The 21,151-nt window shown below is 43.7% G+C and overlaps 1 protein-coding gene across 1 annotated transcript in view; it reads right to left on the bottom strand.

Annotated features, from left to right (window-relative positions):
• The window catches only part of LOC124619660 (centrosomal protein of 104 kDa), a 445,308-nt gene extending 443,579 nt beyond the window's left edge, over window positions 1-1,729 (bottom strand). Inside the window, exon 1 of the mRNA XM_047146190.1 lies at window positions 1,610-1,729. Within this exon, the coding sequence (XP_047002146.1) occupies window positions 1,610-1,649 (40 nt within the window). The 5' untranslated portion in view covers window positions 1,650-1,729. The remainder of the gene's footprint in view (window positions 1-1,609) is intronic.
• Window positions 1,730-21,151: the final 19,422 nt, after the last annotated feature.

Raw genomic sequence — 21,151 nt, 5'->3', positions numbered from 1 at the left:
CATATTTCAGAAAAGTCTGACGGTGCGATTGGTTCCCACATCGTTTTCCGCCAATAAAACATGAGTCATAAGCACAAGGTGTTTCACAATTCATGTTACAAACTTCTAGAGGTATTAGAGATGACTTAGTACATCAAGTTTTACATAGGAACTTATGTCCGGAAACGTCATCCAACGACGTTACAGAGCGTCAGAGTTAAAGGTGGCGGTTCCTGTAACGGTATGTATATACAGGGCGATTCAATGATGATGGTACAAATTTTCTAGGATCATGGAGAATGAAAAATGTATCACTTTGAGGTAAGGGTCCCTGTACCGGAAACGAACGAATCGAAAATTATAAGCGAAACCATTCTCATACCACTGACAGAGGAATACAAGTACTGGTACTGTTATTGCAAATGTTGTAGCGTAGGCAACTTTCAGAGGCGGCAGTACGAACCAAAACAAGGAAACAATGTCCAGTAGACGTGGGCTCTGGAATACACACCTGAGGAGATATGACCGCTTGTTCATCTTCGCTACTGTGAAACACATCTCCTCAAGTTATGCATCTTAGAGTCTATACTTAGTAGACAATTTTTCTTGTTTTGGTCCGTAATACCACCTCTGAAAGTTCTCTATCCTACTGTCTTAACAATAACACTGTCACAGGTATCACAACGGTTTTCGCTTATAACTTTCGACTCGTTCGTTTGAAGTGCAGGCACCCTTAACCTGAAACTGATACATTTATCCATCTCCGTCATCCTGGAGAGTTTGTAACGTTATCATGGAGTCACCTTGTATGTACATACATTTACAGGTACCGGCCCCTGTTAATTTGACTCTCTGTAGCATCCTTGGATGACAGTTCCCCTCATGAGTTCCTTTGTAAATCTTAATCTACGCCGACCGGTGTGACCGAGCGGTTCTAGGCGCGACCGCTACGGTCGCAGGTTCGAATCCTGCCTCGGGCATGGATGTGTGTGATGTCCTTAGGTTAGTTAGGTTTCAATAGTTCTAAGTTCTAGGGGACTGATGACCTCAGATGTTAAGTCCCATAGTGCTCAGAGCCATTTGAACTTAATCTACTAAGGCCCCTCCGCAAAATCTGTAAGTGTGTAACATGAATTGTGAAACACCTTGTATAACAGTATGTTCTGGACGAAAATATCCCCTATAACTACAAATGAATACTTCAGGCTTCGTTTTCTGTTTTGCCAAAAATCGCCGAATTATGCAAGAAAGATCCACAAAATCGGATAATCCACTCTTCAGTAACCCGGATCTTTCTGTATTATCGAAATTAGTCTTAAATAAATAATCATGAGATAGCTTCTTGGCGATCAGCTGTCCTTTTTATAATTAATAGCAGACTTTCGCCGATTTAATTTTCAGTAGTAAATAATCAGAATTGTAAGAACTATGTAGACAATGCGATACAGGACATTCACTAATTTATTACGTATAAGTAACTTTATTTACCATTATTCCTTATGCGTTTGTGCTTACAGTGATTTCTCGAAAAAACAATCTCTTTTCAGCTGATCTCCTCTACACTGATCATAAAATCGCGTGTATTTTTACGAATTGAAAGACATATATATAGAGCCAATAGAAAACTCACCGGTGGCATAAATGACGGTGAAGCCGATCTTGTGTGGCATTGTGCGGCGTCTGTGCAGAATGAGAAGACCAGTGGTAGGCGTGTCTCTGGCGCACCACAATGCGCTCCTTGCAGCGTGGATCACGATCGTTCCCCTGACATCTCTGCAGCCCCGTGTAACACATTTGCCATTTTGGTCACCTAACTCACAGGGGAAGAGGGGCAGCTACGCGCGAGGCACGTGCAACGCGGCCGTTTACAACCCGCGAACCGGACGCGGAAGAGAACTGGGCAGGCCACGAAAGCGACGGCGCGAGTGTTCTGTGGGGAGCGCGCCCGCGACGCGGCTGTCCCGGTTAAAAGCCTGCCGCCGTTTAGCGAGGTGGGCGAGTGGCGAGTGGCAAGTTGCCGTAATGCCGGCGAGCCCCGCGGCCACGCGCGATCAATACGACGCCGACGCCGTGCTCTGCGCCGCGCCGCGCCGCACCTCTCCGCACAGAGATGCGGAACCTGTACACCGGATCAAATTCCCTGCCCGCACCCGCCCACACTAATGGCAAAGCCTCTGAATCACATGGACTTCCTCGTTTCCCGCACATCTGCTTTCTCGCAAGCTTCCCTACGGAAGTGTTGCGCGTGGCGTCCACCATTACCGTATACGCACAAGAAGCTAAGGTGAAAATATTGTAAACTGGCACTCGAAAACTGTTTTTTGTCGTGTTCTCACTGTCTGGCCAAATAGATAATGTCAGAAGATACATGAGGTTGTTCAAGGATTATGCATTACAAAAGGTGCAAAGAAACAATAGCAGGATCAGAGCGAGTAACGGACTTCTAAATTTTCCATATAATCATTCTTCGAAAATACACCGTAATGTGACTACGGAAAAATGATAACCAATCGGTGGCTAGCACGCGGAGTTTTGTCCTTTAAAACGAATATGTTTGGCTGTCTCTAGCAGTGCAGTTTGTCCGACTAAGCTGCTGCTATAATTTCTTCGATGATGTCAACATTCTAGCGACGTTGAAGGCATATGTTTCTAGTATTTGTTGTAAAAATCGGACGTTGAGAGAAAACGAGCAAATAAAGGCGGAAAACTAACATTATTTTAAATTATAGCTGCCCATAAACAACAACCACAGAATCCTGACTTAATTCTTAATGATCAAATACAGTTCCAATACTCTTCCTTGCTAAAATACCAGATAATATTTTTCTCACTATAAGATAATTTGCTTGTTGTAAGTAGTACAATTATTCCCCTCTGCCCCTGTGTCCCCTCTCTCTCCCCCCCCCCTTTCCTGTACATCACATTTACCTGTAATTTTTTCCTTATAATATAGCACCTCCCCCCTCCCCCCCCCCCCCCCCCCCTCCCTCCATGGTCCATTGTCCTGCCGTTTGTGAGGACGCTAGGGTGCCTCAGTGGTACAGACAGCCGTACCGTAGGTGTTGAGAGGCCAGAGAAACGTGTGGTTCCTGAAGAGGGGCAGCAGCCTTTTCAGTAGTTGCAGGGACAACAGTCTGGATGATTGACTGATCTGGCCTTGTAACACTAACCAAAACGGCCTTGCTGTGCTGGTACTGCGAACGGCTGAAAGCAAGGGGAAACTACAGCCGTAATTTTTCCCGAGGGCGTGCAGCTTTACTGTATGGCTAAACGATGATGGCGTCGTCTTGGGTAAAATATTCCGGAGGGAAAATAGCCCCCATTCGGATCTCCAAGCGGGGACTACTCAGAAGGACGTCGTTATCAGGAGAAACAAAACTGTCGTTCTACGAATCGGAGTGTGGAAGGTCAGACCCCTTAATCGGGCAGGTAGGTTAGAAAATTTAAAAAGGGAAATGGATAAAGTGAGAATTAATGAAGTTCGGTGGCAGGAGGAACAAGACGTCTGGTCAGGTGGATACATGGTTACGAATACAAAATCAAATAACAATAATGTAGGATTGGTTTAATAATGAATAAAAAAACAGGAACGCGGATATGCTATTACAAAGAGCATAGTGAACGCATTACTGTAGCCAAGATGGACACGAAGCCCACACCTACCACAGTAGTACATGTTTATATGCCACTAGCTCCGCAGATGATGAAGAGATTGAAGAAATGTATGATGCGATAAAAGAAATTATTGAGATAGTTAAGGGACCCGAAAATTTGATTGTGATGGGGAACTGGAATTCGCTAGCAGGAAAAGGAAGAGAGGGAGAACTAGCGGGTGAATATGGACTGGGAGTAAGAAATGAATAGGAAGCCGCCTGATAGGATTCTGCACGGAGCATAACTTAATCAGAACTAACACTTGGTTTAAGAATTATGAAAGAAGGTTGTATACGTGGAAGAGGCCTGGCAAGACGGTAAGGTTTCAGACTGATTATATAATGGTAAGACAGATATTTAGGAACCAGGTTTTAAACTGTGAGACATTTCCAGGGGCAGATGTGAACTCTGACCACAATCTATTGGTTATGAACTGTAGATTAAAACTGAAGAAACTGCAAAAAGGCAGGGATTTAAGGAGATGGGACATGGATAAACTGAAAGAACCAGAGGTTGTAGAGAGTTTCAGAGAGATCATTAGGAAACCGTTGACAAGAACAGGGGAGAGAAATACAGTAGAAGAAGAATGGGTAGCTTTGAGAGACGAAGTAGTGATGGCAGCAGAGGATCAAGTATGCAAAAAGACGAGGATTTGTAGAAATCCTTGGGTAACAGAAGAGGTATTGAATGTAATTAATGAAAGAAGAAAATATAAAAATACAGTAAATGAAGCAGGCGGAAAGGAATACAAACGTCTCAAAAATGAGATCGACAGGAAGTGCGAAATGGCTAAGCAAGGATGGCTAGAGGACAAATGTAAGGATATAGAGGCATATATCACTGGGGTAAGACAGATACCGCCTACAGGAAAATTAAAGAGACCTTTAGAGAAAAGAGAGCCACCTGTATGAATATCAAGAGCTCAGATAGAAACCAGACATAAGCAAAGAAGGGAAAGTAGAAAGGTAGAAGGAATACTTAGAGAGTCAATACAATGTACTTGAGGGCAACGTTATTGAAATTTAAGAGGACGTAGATGAAGATGGAATGGTAGATATGGTACTACGTGAAGAATTTGACAAAGCTCTGTAAGACCTAAGTCGAAACAAAGGCCCCGGCGGCAGACAACATTCCGTTACAACTACTGATAGCCTTGGGAGAGTCAGCCACGACAAAACTCTACTATCTGGTGAGCAAGAGGTATGAGACAGGTGAAATACCTTCAGACTTGAAGAAGAATATAATAATTCCAATCCCAAAGAAAGCAGGTGTTGACAGATGAGAAAATTACCGAACTATCAGTTTAATAAGGCATGGTTGCAAAATACTAACACGAATTCTTTACAAACGAATGCAAAATCTGGTGGAAGCCGACGTTGGGGAAGATCACTTTGGATTCCACAGAAATTTGGAACACCTGAGGCAATACTGACTCTACGACTTATCTTAAAAGACAGGTTAAGGAAACGCAAACCTATGTTTCCAGCATTCGTAGACTTAGAAAAAGCTTTCGACAGCGTTGACTGGAACACTCTCTTTCAAATTCTGAAGGTGGCAGGGGTGAAACACAGGGAGCGAAAGACTATCTACAATTTGTACCCAAACCAGATGGCAGTAATAAGATTCGGGGGGCATGAAAGGGAAGCAATGGTTGGGAAGGGAGTGAGACAGAGTTGTAGCCTACCGCGGCTGCTTGTATATTGAGCAAGCAGTAAAGGAAACAAAAGAAAAATTTGGAGTATGAATTAAAATCCATGGAGAAGGAATAAAAACTTTGAGGTTTGCCGACGACATTGTAATTCTGTCAGAGACAGCAAAGGACTTGGAAGAGCAGTTGAATGGAATGGGCAGTGTCTTGAAAGGAGGATATAAGATGAACATCATCAAAAGCAAAATGAAGATAATGGAATGTAGTCGAATTAAACCAGGTGATGATGAGGGTATTAGATTAGGAGATGAGACACTTAAGGTAGTAAATGAGTTTTGCTATTTGAGGAGCATAATAAGTTATGATGGTCGAAGTAGAGAGGATATGAAATGTAGACTGGCTATGGCAAGGAAAGCATTTCTGAAGAAGCATGGAGGGTGAAAATCGTAGAGGGAGACCAAGAGAGGCATACACAAAGCAGATTCAGAAGGATGTAGGTTGCAGCAGTTATTCGGAGATGAAGAGGCTCGCACAGGATAGAGTAGTATGGAGAGCTGCATCAAACTAGTCTCAGGATGTAAGGCCACAACAACAACACAATAATCCATGCCAGTAGTCACCTAGAATACTGATTGGCCTTTACTACAGCTACACTTTTAATCTTTGAGTAGATTGTAATTTAAGGTTTATTTCTTCATAAAACTGAAGCTGTGCTCCGCCCGCACAGGCCATGAAGGCCCAACGGTACCGACCGGCTGCCGTGTCATCCTCAGCCCAAAGGCTTCACTGGATGCGGATGTGGAGGGGTATGTGGACAGCGCACCGCTGTTCCGTCTGTATGTCAGTTCACGAGACCGGAGCCACTACTTCTCAATCAAGTATCCCCTCAGTTTGCCTCAAAAGGGCTGAGTGCACCCCGGTTGCCAACATCGTTCAGCAGACCGGATGGTCACCCATTCTACATCTACATCTACATACATACTCCGCAATCCACCATACGGTGCGTGGCAGAGGGTACCTCGTACCACAACTAGCATCTTCTCTCCCTGTTCCACCCACAAACAGAACGAGGGAAAAATGACTGCCTATATGCCTCTGTACGAGCCCTAATCTCTCTTATGTTATCTTTGCGGTCTTTCCGCGAAATGTAAGTTGACGGCAGTAAAATTGTACTGCAGTCAGCCTCAAATGCTGGTTCTCTAAATTCCCTCAGTAGCGATTCACGAAAAGAACGCCTCCTTTCCTCTAGAGACTCCCACCCGAGTTCCTGAAGCATTTCCGTAACACTCGCGTGATGATCAAACCTACCAGTAACAAATCTAGCAGCCCGCCTCTGAATTGCTTCTATGTCCTCCCTCAATCCGACCTGATAGGGATCCCAAACGCCCGAACAGTACTCAAGAATAGGTCGCACCAGCGTTCTATAAGCGGTCTCCTTTACAGATGAACCATATCTTCCCAAAATTCTACCAATGAACCGAAGACGACTATCCGCCTTCCCCACAACTGCCATTACATGCTTGTCCCACTTCATATCGCTCTGCAATGTTACGCCCAATATTTAATCGACGTGACTGTGTCAAGCGCTACACTACTAATTGAGTATTCAAACATTACAGGATTCTTTTTCCTATTCATCTGCATTCATTTACATTTATCTATATTTAGAGTTATCTGCCATTCTTTACACCAATCACAAATCCTGTCCAAGTCATCTTGTATCCTCCTACAGTCACTCAACGGCGACACCTTCCCGTACACCACAGCATCATCAGCAATCAGCCGCACATTGCTATCCACCCTATCCAAAAGATCATTTATGTAGATAAAAAACAACAGCGGACCTACCACACATCCCTGGGGCACTCCAGATGATACCCTCACCTCCGATGAACACTCACCATCGAGGACAACGTACTGGGTTCTATTACTTAAGAAGACTCCGAGCCACTCACATACATGGGGACCAATCCCATATGCTCGTACCTTAGTTAGGAGTCTGCAGTGTGGCACCGAGTCAAAAGCTTTCCGGAAGTCAAGGAATATGGTATCCGTCTGATACCATTCATCCATGGTTCGCAAGATATCATGTGAAAAAAGGGCGAGTTGCGTTTCGCAGGAGCGATGCTTCTTAAATCCGTGCTGGTGCTAGCCCAGCCCGAGAGGTATTAACTTCGGTTATGTGACGGGAACCGGTGTTACCACTGCGGCAATGCCGTTGGCAATATTTGTTCATATCTGTTTGAATTATTTCAAGACGCTTATAACAGTTTACCAGTTTGTGAACAGTTGAGAAAATTTAACCAATCTCCGTATAACGTTTGTAGCACAGTACGTTTTTGTCAGTCGATCAGTCACATATGCACAACCCTACGTGCTAGCACTGGTGTGACTAGACGAAACCTTTTTCATGGCGTGTGACTGTCAAGCAACATAGCTCGAGGATACTTGGACCATACTTAGGAAGAGCTGCTACAGTACAGTACGGTATAGAAAGTAACTGAAGGAAATACGCAGTGAGACAGACAGAAATGACGTATTTATTCAAAGACAACTGAGCCGTGGGTGGCTCATGTTATGCATTTGATTAAACCCTGATTATTAATCTGTGTTTAGTCTCCCGCGGTTATCGCGATTATGCTGTTACACTCTCTCTCTCCGCGAGTGTCAGCAGAGGTGTGTATCGCTATTCGCACCTTTTACTATCTTTGGCCTGGTGCTTACAGTTTCCAGCTGGACGGTATGCGAGCAGTTAGTCGGCTGGCCTGGAGCAGCGAGGAAATCTCCACGGCGCGAAGTTTGGCCGGGGCCGATGGAGGCGTCTACGCGCGGTCGGAGTGACAACGTGTGTTTTCAAGTTGGCAAATTTTAGCCACCCTCCGATGGAGTTTAACTGTACTTGGTTATTTTGAATTGATTTGCGCCAGTGGAATCTTCTGCCTTGTGGCAGTTAACGTTCCGGTTATCTGCCCTGGCCGTTGACGTAAATTCAGGCAGTGTTGTCGCTGTCCATCGTGGTGTGTAGTTTGACAGCTAAATGTATAACTGGTTGTGGACGCCAATACCTTCCACGTTGTTCCATTGAACTCCCTGTTGTGTGCTGGTCGAGTGGAGCGGAAGTTATTTTGTCTGTGGGTCTGTTGACTGTCTGTCGGTTGCATTGTCGTCGGATTGAGAATGTTTGGGCCGACTCCCTGTCTCACCTAAGTGAGCGTTAGTGTTTGAATTCCATGTCGACCCTCGGAAACTTCTGAGCGCCGTTGGGTGTACTGCCTTTTCCTATTTGTTGTCGTTATTTGTATTTGTATGGCTTCTAGCCGATTTTTAAATTAAGGTTGTTTTGCCCTTAAGGCGTAAGATTGTTTGGGCCTTCAGCCTAATTAAAGAACTGTTTCAAGGTAAGGCCTTTTGCCTTTTAAAAATTTAATTTTGGTTTGAGTCTTAAGAGATGGGCCTTCAGCCGATCTGTTTAAAATTAAAGTTGTTTTGCTCTTAAGGTGTGAGATTGTTCAAATGGTTCAAATGGCTCTGAGCACTATGGGACTTAACATCTGTGCTCGTCAGTCCCCTAGAACTTCGAACTACTTAAACCTAAGTAACCTAAGAACATCACACACATCCATGCCCAAGGCAGGATTCGAACCTGCGACCGTAGCAGCAGCGCGGTTCCAGACTGAGCGCCTAGAACCGCTACACCACCGCGGCCGGCTGTGAGATTGTCTGGGCCTTCAGCCTAATTGAAAGAACTGTTTTGAGATACGGCCTTCTGCCTTTCGAATTTCTGATTTGGGTTTTAGTTTTAAGTTACTGGCTATCAGGCGATTTTAAATGAAAGTGGTCTTGCCCTTAAGGCATGAGATTGTGTGGCATATTCAGCTGGTTATTAAGTTCTAAAAATTAATGCTGTGTTTTTTTTAAAGATTTTCTTGGCTCTTGTAATGTTTGGCCAAATAAATAAAGTTGTATGTTCGAGTGTAACTGACAGCCGCTTATTTTGGCCCCTTCCCACAATTTAAACTACCTGTTCTGTCCTGCAGGTTTAACAGGGCGTCTCAGCAACACGGGTGTCACCACGAATTGAGATGGTCCGCTGGACACTACACAGGGCGGAACATTGTTCTAAAAAGGGCATGTGATTGCCACGGATGACGGAAGAACTTTAGCTGGATATCCTTCCGTTCCTAAAGTTTCATCACCAATGCAGTCCGCTTTGTCATCCATAAAAATTAACTCAGAGACGAGTACAGGGTGTTTATAAATGAATATCGGGGTTTTAACGCTTTATAATATTTATTACATTAAACTTACAGTTATAAATGATATGTCAAATGAAAGAACAACTCAAACAGTTTTGTTTGGCACCAGTGCACATGCGCAGCGCCCAATGTTTCCGCCGCAATCCGCTAGACAGCGGTAGTAGCGAAGATGGCGACTAGTGAACAGAAAGCGTTTTGTGTTTTGCAGTTTGCAAAGACCGAATCTGTGGTTATTGTGCACCGTGCACTCCGGCTGAAGTTCGGTTGTCATCCTCCAAGTGATAATAACATTCGTAGATGGTATCTTCAATTTGAAGGTACCGGCTGCCTTTGTAAAGGGAAGAGCACAAGACGACCAAGAGTTAGTGAAGAGACTGTTGTGGGAGCGAGAGAGTCGTTCACTCATAGCCCAAAGAAATCAGTCCGGATGGCTAGTCATGAATTACAAGTTCCCGTGTCGACTGTTCGGAAAGTTTTAAGAAAACACGTACATCTTCATCTTTACCATTAACATTTACTACAGGCTCTAAAACCGGCAGACCATGGATTACGTACCAACTTCGCAAACGAAATGTCGTTTCATGACAATGTGGATTTTCTGGATCATGTTGTCTTCAGTGATGAATCGACCTTTCACCTTCGTGGACATGTTAACACTCACAATTTCCGCATCTGGGGCTCAGAAAATCCTCACAAGGTGGTACAAATGCAACGAGATTCCCCTAAAGTGACTGTTTATTGTGCCGTATCCTGGTGGAAAGTTTATGGGACTTTCTCTTTTGGTGAACCTACTGTAACTGGCACTTCTTACCTTGATACACGAGAGCAATGGCTCTTCCCTCAGTTGGAAGAAGATGAGCCAGAGAACTTCATTTTCTAGCAGAATGGTGCGCCACCTCACTGGCATAGCAAAGTACACGATTGGTTGAACTTCACTGTATCCAAGCGCTGGACAGGCCGCAAGGGGCCCAATGACGCGGCTTGCTTTGCATGGTCTCCACATTCACCCAACCCAACGCCATGCGATTTTTTCTTTGGGACTTGATCAAGGATCGTGTGTCAGTGCCTCCGCTACCAGCAGACCTCCCTGAATTAAGAAACCGAATTGAAGCATCTGTTGCTACAGTCACTGAAGACACACTTATGAACGTTTGGGAAGAACTCGGCAATAGACTTGACGTGTGCTGCGTGACAAATGGTGCTCACATTGAACATTATAAGGTTCTTGGTCAAACTGTTGAGTTGCTCTTTCATTTTACATATCATTTATAACTGTAAGTTTAATATAATAAATATTGTAAAGCGTTAAAACCCCGATATTCATTTATAAACACCCTGTATATCACCAATAAGATGGACTTGGGGATGGAGTACAGTGGCACAAAAACGTTGAGGTGAGTGTACTGTGTCCAAAAGTTTATAATTCAGTACGCCTGTGAAACATTGTGCCTCTTCACACCTGGACCATCAAAACGATCATGTTCGACGATGTTCCTGTGTGCGTTACGTACACTCATATGGAGAGAGGTGAGAACACGTAATGCACCCAGGAGCCCGCATCTCGTGGTCGTGCGGTAGCGTTCTAGCTTCCCACGCCCGGGTTCCCGGGTTCGATTCCCGGCGGGGTCAGGGATTTTCTCTGCCTCGTGATGGCTGGGTGTTGTGTGCTGTCCTTAGGTTAGTTAGGTTTAAGTAGTTCTAAGTTCTAGGGGACTGATGACCATAGATGTTAAGTCCCATAGTGCTCAGAGCCATTTGAACCAATGCACCCAGGCACATTATCGAACATGATCTTTTCGCTAATTCCCAGGATTCTGGAAGGTATGGTTTACGAAATTATGCAATGAACTGAAGAGAATCTTCGACGTTGCAACATTAATTTTCTTTATTAATTGATGACTAGTATCCAGCCTAACCTCATCATCAAAACATCCTAAAAAACAGAAACCAAACAGTAAGTACTTTATATATTACAAAATAGTGCCACACTGCAAAGGTAACTAATTACCGTTGATACTTAGAACTAAGATATGCAACAACATCCATTATGAGAGCCACATGACTATTCATTTCAGTTAAACATATGTGGCAAACTACTGCAGGAATGAACTTCGTTCACCTAACTGAGACACTACAGTGTGAAAGGCATTAGGAAGACTAGGCAGGACAGGGGGTGCCATCAGAGCTGCGCCGTCTAGCAGCAACTTTGTTTTACATATTTTCTTTTTTCCTCCCCTTTTCCTGTTTTTTTTTTTTAATATATAAAGCCATTAACCGCCCATGTGGAAATAAGCATTACAAAATATATATCTGAAACACGAGCAAATGTATTGACAAGAAGGTATTTAATTTATCATTTGTAACGTAAGCAGCAAGGCGTCTACAATTGAATCACTTAAAACAAGCATCGCAAATATTTCGGGAATGGTACGATGGCAGGTAATTGATATGCGGATTTCACAGACTGGAATGGTAGGCAGGCGCCCGCCTTTGTAGCTTATAAACAAGGCGTTATCAGTTTCGAATGTTTATTTATCTACAAAAGGTATAAACATTTCAATGAAACTATGCATATTGACGGTATTACAATCAAAGTAGACAAATTAGAATATCAATGGTGTTTGTTGCAGGAGTCTAGCGCAAGTAGTTTATGAGATATCATAGTTTGAGCATTGTAAACATCGGCAATTGTTTGTTCCATGTGGTACCACAAACGGGTATGAATTAGACATTGGTGCGTGACTGCAGCTGTACACAGATGTTAATACGTCTCCGGAGGTATCGCGTAGTTACATGGGACATTACCTAGGACACACGAAAGACAATCAAAAGTGATTACAGTACCTTTTCGGAATATGACACGAGGAGGACCAATGCACCCTCACAGCCTGAGCTCAGAATGACCACCGCCAGCGTCAATACAAGCTTGCAGTCTGCCACGCAAAGATTGTTGGACACGTTCTAGCTTTCCAGCGGAAATCGCAGCGCAGGCAGCAGTAACACGCCGTTTCATATCATCTGGTATCGTTGGTATGTTCTTTTAGGAAGTGTCTCCCACAGTATAAAATAGAATGGCGTCAGATCTGGGGAACTGGCTGTGCACGGTACGGGTCCTCTTCGTCTAATCCATTGATTTGGGAACAACCTTTGAAAAGACGAAGTCGTAATTGGCCGGACATCCATTATGTTGATACTATAGCCTCCCTCTAGTCTGACGGGGAACGACTTCAGACAGCTGTGGAAGATGGTCCGTTAGGAGATTGAGATACTTATGCAAATCGAGTTTTTCCTATACAAGCACGATTCGCAAAACCATTTCCGGGCAGCACTTGATGGAGAGAGATGTGATGGGGATGGAACTTATGACGACCTCCTAAGAGACACTGCATGGTTTTTTTTTTTCATGCTGAAAACTGCCAAATTCGTAGTGTGCCAGGCTGCTGGAAAAGTGTACATCCCTACAGAAACTGTAGCGGACTCCGCATATGCACCATGGCAGGCGCATATCCTTGGTTGACGGAGCATCGGTAAACAGGTGGCGCGACTCGGCGCGATCGTTATTTATAAAGCGCATTTCAGTTGACTTTTATACTTTCTCTGAAACAATTGTCCGCAATTACTGTTCGCTTAAATTTGCAACTCATGTAATTTCCAAAATAATTACCAACTTCTTGTGCAGTAGTGTGTCAACAATAGAGATGAAACTGAATTTGTACTCATTGTGCCGGCCGAAGTGGCCGTGCGGTTAAAGGCGCTGCAGTCTGGAACCGCAAGACCGCTACGGTCGCAGGTTCGAATCCTGCCTCGGGCATGGGTGTTTGTGATGTCCTTAGGTTAGTTAGGTTTAACTAGTTCTAAGTTCTAGGGGACTAATGACCTCAGCAGTTGAGTCCCATAGTGCTCAGAGCCATTTGAACCATTTTTGAAACACGGAAAATTGTGAAAGAAAAACAATCCGAAAGATTTACTGTGCAGAGTATCCATAATGTCGCACTAGTCCTCATTAAAAATCAACATAAATCCCTAAACTTAAATAACACGAACAGCAGTTCTTAAGGGGAATTTTCTTGAGATACGAACTACACTAATGGCCATTAAAATTGCTACACCACGAAGATGACGAACTACGTACGCGAAATTTAACCAACAGGAAGAAGATTCTGTGATATGCAAATGATTAGCTTTTCAGAGCATTCACACAAGGTTGGCGCCGGTGGCGACACCTACAACGTGCTGACATGAGGAGAGTTTCCAACCGATTTCTCATACACAAACAGCAGTATACCGGCGTTGCCTGGTGAAACGTTGTTGCGATGCCTCGTGTAAGGAGGAGAAGTGCGTACCATCACGTTTCCGACTTTGATAAAGGTCGGATTGTACCCTATCTCGATTGCGGTTTATCGTATCGCGACATTGCTGCTCGCGTTGGTCGAGATCTAATGAATGTTAGCAGAATATAGAATCGGTGGGTTCAGGAGGGTAATACGGAACGCCGTGCTGGATCCCAACGGCGTCGTATCATTAGCAGTCGAGATGACAGGCATCTTATTCGCATGGCTGTAACGGATCGTGCAGCCACGTCTCGATCCCTGAGTCAACAGATGGGGACGTTTGCAAGACAACAATCATCTCCACGAACAGTTAGAAAAAATGGTTCAAATGGCTCTGAGCACCATGGGACTTAACTTCTGAGGTCATCAGTCCCCTAGAACTCAGAACCACTTAAACCTAACTAACCTAAGGACATCACACACATCCATGCCCGAGGCAGGATTCGAAGCTGCGACCGTAGCGGTCGCGCGGTTCCAGACTGTAGCGCCTAGAACCGCTTAGCCACTCCGGCTGGCGAACAGTTCGACGACGTTAACAGCAGCATGGACTATCAGCTCGGAGACCATGCCTGCGGTTACCCTTGACGCTGCATCACAGACAGGAGCGCCTGCGATGATGTACTCAACGACGAACCTGGTTGCACGAATTGGAAAACGTCATTTTTTCGGATGAATCCAGGTTCTGTTTACAGCATCATGATGGTCGCATCCGTGTTTCGCGACATCGCGGTGAACGCACATTGGAAGCGTGTATTCGTCATCGCCATACTGGCGTATCACCCGGCGTGATGGTATGGGGTGCCATTGGTTACACGTCTCGGTCACCTCTTGTTCGCATTGAAAGCACTTTGAATAGTGGACGTTACATCTCAGATGTGTTACGACCCGTGGCTCTACCCTTCATTCGATCCCTGCGAAACCCTACATTTCAGCAGGATAATGTACGACCGCATGTTGCAGGTTCTGTATGGGCCTTTCTGGATACAGAAAATGTTCGACTGCTGCCCTGGCCAGCACATTCTCCAGATCTCTCACCAATTGAAAACGTCTGGTCAATGGTGACCGAGCAACTGGCTCGTCACAATACGCCAGTTACTACTCTTGATGAACTATGGTATCGTGTTGAAGCTGCATGGGCAGCTGTACCTGTACATGCCATACAAGTTCTGTTTGACTCAATGCCCAGGTGTATCAATAAAGTTATATAATACAATCATCAGACCAGTTCTAGTCTATGGGGCAGAAACATTTAGCCTAACGAAAACAGAACTCCAGCATTTACAAGTGTTTGAGAATATAGTTTATAGAAAAATCTTTGGTCCATTTTATGACAATGAATCACAATGCTGGAAGAGGTGACACAACATAGAAATCCACGAGCTATCAAAACAGTCAACGGTAGTAAACATAATAATTGCTAGAAGACTGCAATGGGCTGGGTATCTGATGAGAATGAAAGAAGTTCAAATTGTGTTAAGAATACTCAGGGAGATGCCACATGGCAAAAGATCAAGACCCAGGAGTACTTGGCACAATGAAACTGATTGCATATGCGAAAGATTGGGAATAAATAACTGTCAAGAGGCAGCACAAGACAGGAGCAGCTGGAGGAATCATGTGAGATCGGCATGGGAGCTTCGAGTCCCTTAGAAGCCTACTACTACTACTACTACTACTACTACTACCCCATATTAAGTTCTTGGAACAAGATTAGTTGAGGCCGGCACGTAGTTTTCTCTGGCTGTCCCCAAATTCCTATTGCGTTATCCGCTGTGACCTTATAAAATATCCGTAGGTGCAAAAGATCGCCTGGAAATAAAGTTAAATCGGTGATAGATTGTTTTCAAAATTTAGGCGTGCCAAAACCTGTCTATTATCGGGCATGATAATCAGAGAATGTTACGTCGGCAATAATAAGAATGTGTCCAAGATCTTTTATCACAGCAGGCCATACAAAAAGAATGAAAGAAACTCATGTTATCAAGTGGTTCAAATGGCTCTGAGCACTATGGGACTTAACATCGGAGGTCATCAGTCCGCTAGAACTTAGAAATTCTTAAACCTAACTAACCTAAGGATATCACACACATCCATGCCCGAGGCAGGATTCGAACCTGCGACAGTAGCGGTCGGGCGGTTCCAGACTGAAGCGCCTAGAACAACTCGGCCACACCGGCCTTCTTTATGGTATCAAAAGTAAGCATCTCCCTTCTTAGCCCGTCATTATAAATTCAGTGATAATCAGTATATGCAGGGTGTTACAAAAAGTTACGGCCAAACTTTCAGGAAACATTCCTCACACACAAATAAAGAAAAGATGTTATGTGGACATGTGTCCGGAAACGCTTAATTTCCATGTTAGAGCTCATTTTAGTTTCGTCAGTATGTACTGTACTGCCTCGATTCACCGCCAATTGGCCCAATTGAAGGAAGGTAATGTTGACTTCGGTGCTTGTGTTGACATGCGACTCATTGCTCTACAGTACTAGCATCAAGCACATCAGTACGTAGCATCAACAGGTTAGTGTTCATCACGAACGTGGCTTTGCAGTCAGTGCAATGTTTACAAATGCAGAGTTGGCAGATGCCCATTTGATGTATGGATTAGCACGGGGCAATAGCCGTGGCGCGGTACGTTTGTATCGAGACAGATATCCGGAACGAAGGTGTCCCGACAGGAAGACGTTCGAAGCAATTGATCGGTGTCTTAGGGAGCACGGAACATTCCAGCCTATGACTCGCGACTGGAGAAGACCTAGAACGACGAGGACACCTGCAATGGACGAGGCAATTCTTCGTGCAGTTGACGATAGCCCTAATGTCAGCGTCAGAGAAGTTGCTGCTGTACAAGGTAACGTTGACCAGTTCACTGTATGGAGAGTGCTACGGGACAACCAGTTGTTTCCGTACCATGTACAGCGTGTGCAGGCACTATCAGCAGCTGATTGGCCTCCACGGGCACACTTCTGCGATTGGTTCATCCAACAATGTGTCAATCCTCATTTCAGTGCAAATGCACTCTTTACGGATGAGGCTTCATTCTAACGTGATCAAATTGCAAATTTTCACAATCAACATGTGGGCTGACGAGAATCCGCACGCAATTGTGCAATCACGTCATCAACGCAGATTTTCTGTGAACGTTTGGGCAGGCATTGTTGGTGATGTCTCGATTGAGCCCCATGTTCTTCCACCTGCGCTCAATGGAGCACGTTATCATGATTTCATACGGGATACACTACCTGTGCTGCTAGAACACGTCCCTTTACAAGTACGACACAACATGTGGTTCATGCACGATGGAGCTCCTGCACATTTCAGTCGAAGTGTTCGTACGCTTCTCAACAATAGATTCGGTGACCGATGGATTAGTAGAGGCGGACCAATTCCATGGCCTCCACGCTCCTCTGACCTCAACCCTCACGCCTTTCATTTATGGGGGCATTTGAAAGCTCTTGTCTACGCAACCCCGGTACCAAATGTAGAGACTCTTCGTGCTCGTATTGTGGACGGCTGTGATACAATACGCCATTCTCTAGGGCTGCATCAGCGCATCAGGGATTCCATGCGACGGAGGGTGGATACATGTATCCTCGCTAACGGAGGACATTTTGAACATTTCCTGTAACAAAGTGTTTGAAGTCACGCTGGTACGTTCTGTTGCTGTGTATTTCCATTCCATGATAAATGTGATTTGAAGAGAAGTAATAAAATGAGCTCTAACATGGAAAGTAAGCGTTTCCGGACACACGTCCACATAACGTATTTTCTTTCTTTGTGTGTGAGGAATGTTTCCTGAAAGTTTGGCCGTACCTTCTTGTAACACCCTGTGTAGAACAGACAGGCGGTGTTAACGAAGTGCAAACAAAACGAGTAGTGTCATCATAAGGGAGCTTGCAGAGTGTCGAAGTTATAGGCGCTAGCTCCTGCCGCCAGGTCACTCCTTCGGCAGCAAACGTGACTTTGTACGCTGATAGATCACAGGCGGAATGCCTCGGAGTTTTGTTTGTTATTCAATTAGCGTGACTGCCACGATCGCCGGTGGAGAAGAAGGAGGTAACCCACATCGCAGCAGCTTTCTTCATTTTCTCTACTGGCGATCGTGACAGTCAGTCACGGAATAACAAAAAACATTGCGAGACGTTCCGCTGCAGTCCATCAGTCTACAAAGTCGCGTTCGCTGATCTACCAGTGTAGGAAAGGGGTGGGCTAGTGGCAGGAGCCGGCACCTATAACTTCGGCGCTCTGTATCGTCGTTGGATGAGGTTTCTGGACACGATTTGTTCCTCAAAACACCCTTTATATCCCCTCGAAGTTCGTAGCAACATTTCTAGGACATCCTTTAGATTGTAAACAGTAACGGTATACTCCTGAAATTACATTTACATCGGTCATTTTTCTTCCGTTAAGAGCGACGTGTTGAATTCTGTCTGTAAGAAAGTCTTGAATCCAGTCACAAATCTGGTCCGATATTCGATAAGCTCGTAGTGTTTTTAACTAACCGACAGTGTGGGGCTGTATAAAACGCTTTCCTGAAGTCAAAGAACTCGGCGTCAACCTGAGCGCCGATGTATATAGCGCTGGGGATCTCATGGAGTTCGTCTGTACGAACAACGGAGGTTGTTAGTACCTTCGTTATATTTTAAATAGAGAGAGAGAGAGTACGTTCCTTGTGGATGTCAGTGAACACTGAAGAAGAAGAGCAGGAGGATGAGGAGGAATTGTACAAGAAGAGATATTTAAAAATCTTCTTCACTACAATTAAGACGTTTGAAACATTTTTATTAATCAATGTAAACCACGCACATTGTGAAAAAAAGTGGGAAGTGATAGCTGGCGAATGCTTACTACCTTTACCTACAGAACAGGTGCAAAAAGAATTATTGATTCTAGAACTAACTGCGTGCAACAATCACTATGGTCCATGTATCGTTGACAATACGTTTCAAAAAAATTCGTTTAAAACAGCCAAAATCACCCACAAAACAAGTTTTACAAAAATGACATACATGGGAACGATATCTGAGAGAATAAGCAAACTGTTTAGAAACTCTGGTACAATTCTTGCCTTTTCGACTAAAAATATGTTTTTAAATAAACACAAGCATGTGATTGGAAATTATAATAATCGTCATAGTAGACCAGGAGTATATAAATTAACGTTCAGTGATGTAACAAAATATATATTGTTCGAACGGGTCATAGTCTTTCAACACAGTTCAAAGAACAAATCTCCGGTCTAGCACGTAATAAATCTGTCTTTGGGCAACATTTGAATTGTAATAATCATTCAGAAGGAGATATCATGAATAAGTTCAAAATTCTGCATACTATTCCAAAAGGTTTACTCCTGAATACTGTGGAAGAATTAGAAATCTTTGTGCATTTCAAAAATAATTCGTCAACTCTGTTGAATGAACAGGCAGATTTCCGAGAAAAAGCTTTCTTCGAATTATTTGAAGACATCGTTTAACTAGACTGATGCTTTTCTGTTTTACTCTAATTCTACTGATATTTTCATTTTGTAAAGTAAAATCTCGTAACAGATAGATACATATAATTTTGCTGTTGGGGATTTATTAACAAAATGTTGACATGTGTGACTACTATAGAAATTTTTTCAGTTTTATTAATTCACCATATTTTATACGCTGACGTAATTTCACCACAAATACCGGTTTATGGGCTTCCAAGTATCACTGTTCTTTTGTAAAACAGGCCTGTATTACGAATATGACCAGCTTTTTGCTGGCAACTTAGTAGAAAAAAATTGTACTGGCCCACATAAGAAGACGCCATCCCGATGATCTTTGACAACTGCGATCAACCTCAGTCGTTATGGTAACACAGGGAGTCCATGGTATACATCTTACTACGATGTCCCCATGGCAACGGCGTTCGTAGATAGCGCAAGTTCAGGCCAGAAGAGTGCACCAGTGTTCTACCAAATTTCTTATTATTGAGAACATAGTGTAATTACTGTATACTTATCATAGATGATGATTATTTTACATAAATCCATTTGTTTATTCTATAGACACATTCTGTTGATTAAACAGCCGATGCTATGGATATGTTACACTGGTTAAATAAATTATTTTCTCCAAATGGTACTACAAGAAATAAGTGAAATAATTTTTAAATAACCTTATTACAGTTACTCCCTGCTTTCAATAATCTGTTCTGTCCCATAGACCTACTCTTTTATAATTATCCACTTTTAGATAAACTGCATCTTCGATGGTAAGTAATTTATGTAAATCGTTCTTCATTGGCTGGCGACGTCATACAGCACAAACACGCCCTCACCAGACGTAGAACACAACGCTGCCTAGCCAACAACAGTACTTCCAGCGACTAAGGTCTAGTGACTGTTCCAGACGTCGTCAACTTCTGTTGATGAGTAACAACTCTTCGATTTTAGTAAGTATTAATTACTTTATTTCAAGTCTCTGGCTTCTTTACGTAACTAGCATGATTTCTATCCTTCATAGTGATATTTTGAAGATTGTGAGTCTACATCCATATGGAGACAACCTACACTCGTACGTTCATTATGAATATTCCGTTACAGGAGAGACGTCTTAATTGAAAGTCATTTGCCCTGTGTCGACGGATAAATGTGGTATTGCAGCACCTGTTCATGTGAGAGATGCATGCATTTCCGAGGGAATGTTGCATCGCACTTCTGAACAATATCGTATTTATCTGGCGACTCCGGGCAGTGACTGCTATTTAAATGTCCTCCCCCTCTACGGAAATTACACAATTTGTGTAAGGGTACGTGACGCAGCTCGGCAGCTCAGCGTGTTCGGTCAGAGAGCTGGCTGGTCTCTATAATAAAAAACTAAGTGAAGGTATCAACAACGACGTTCGACTTATGTCATGTGACGTCTGCTACGACCAAATACAACGAACAATAACGAACAGAAAGAAGAAAAAAAAGTGGTAAGGCGACCCCTCGCGATAAGCGGGAAATACAGTTTCGAGTCCCGTCTGGCACAAATTTTCGTTGTCGTTATTCCATTATATAGCTGATTGTTACCTATATTCGTAGCTATGAATATATTTCACGTGATTTGAAAGAATGGTTAACGGAATGTGAACCTTGAGTTTCTTCTGGCATATACAAAATGTTTAAACAACTTATCGGAAAGCACCCGGATAACATCTCGAACAACAGCTGATATTTCGAACAGTGCACAATCTGTCATTTTCAAGGCACAAACACAAGGAGAGAGCGCTGAGCAAGGAAATTTAAATCCTCGGTATGCTGGGCATAT

This window comes from Schistocerca americana, chromosome 6, assembly GCF_021461395.2.
Source record: "Schistocerca americana isolate TAMUIC-IGC-003095 chromosome 6, iqSchAmer2.1, whole genome shotgun sequence".
NCBI classification, from domain to species: domain Eukaryota; kingdom Metazoa; phylum Arthropoda; class Insecta; order Orthoptera; family Acrididae; genus Schistocerca; species Schistocerca americana.
Note: the sequence above shows the minus strand (reverse complement) of the source record. Positions and strands in the feature narration are given on the sequence as shown.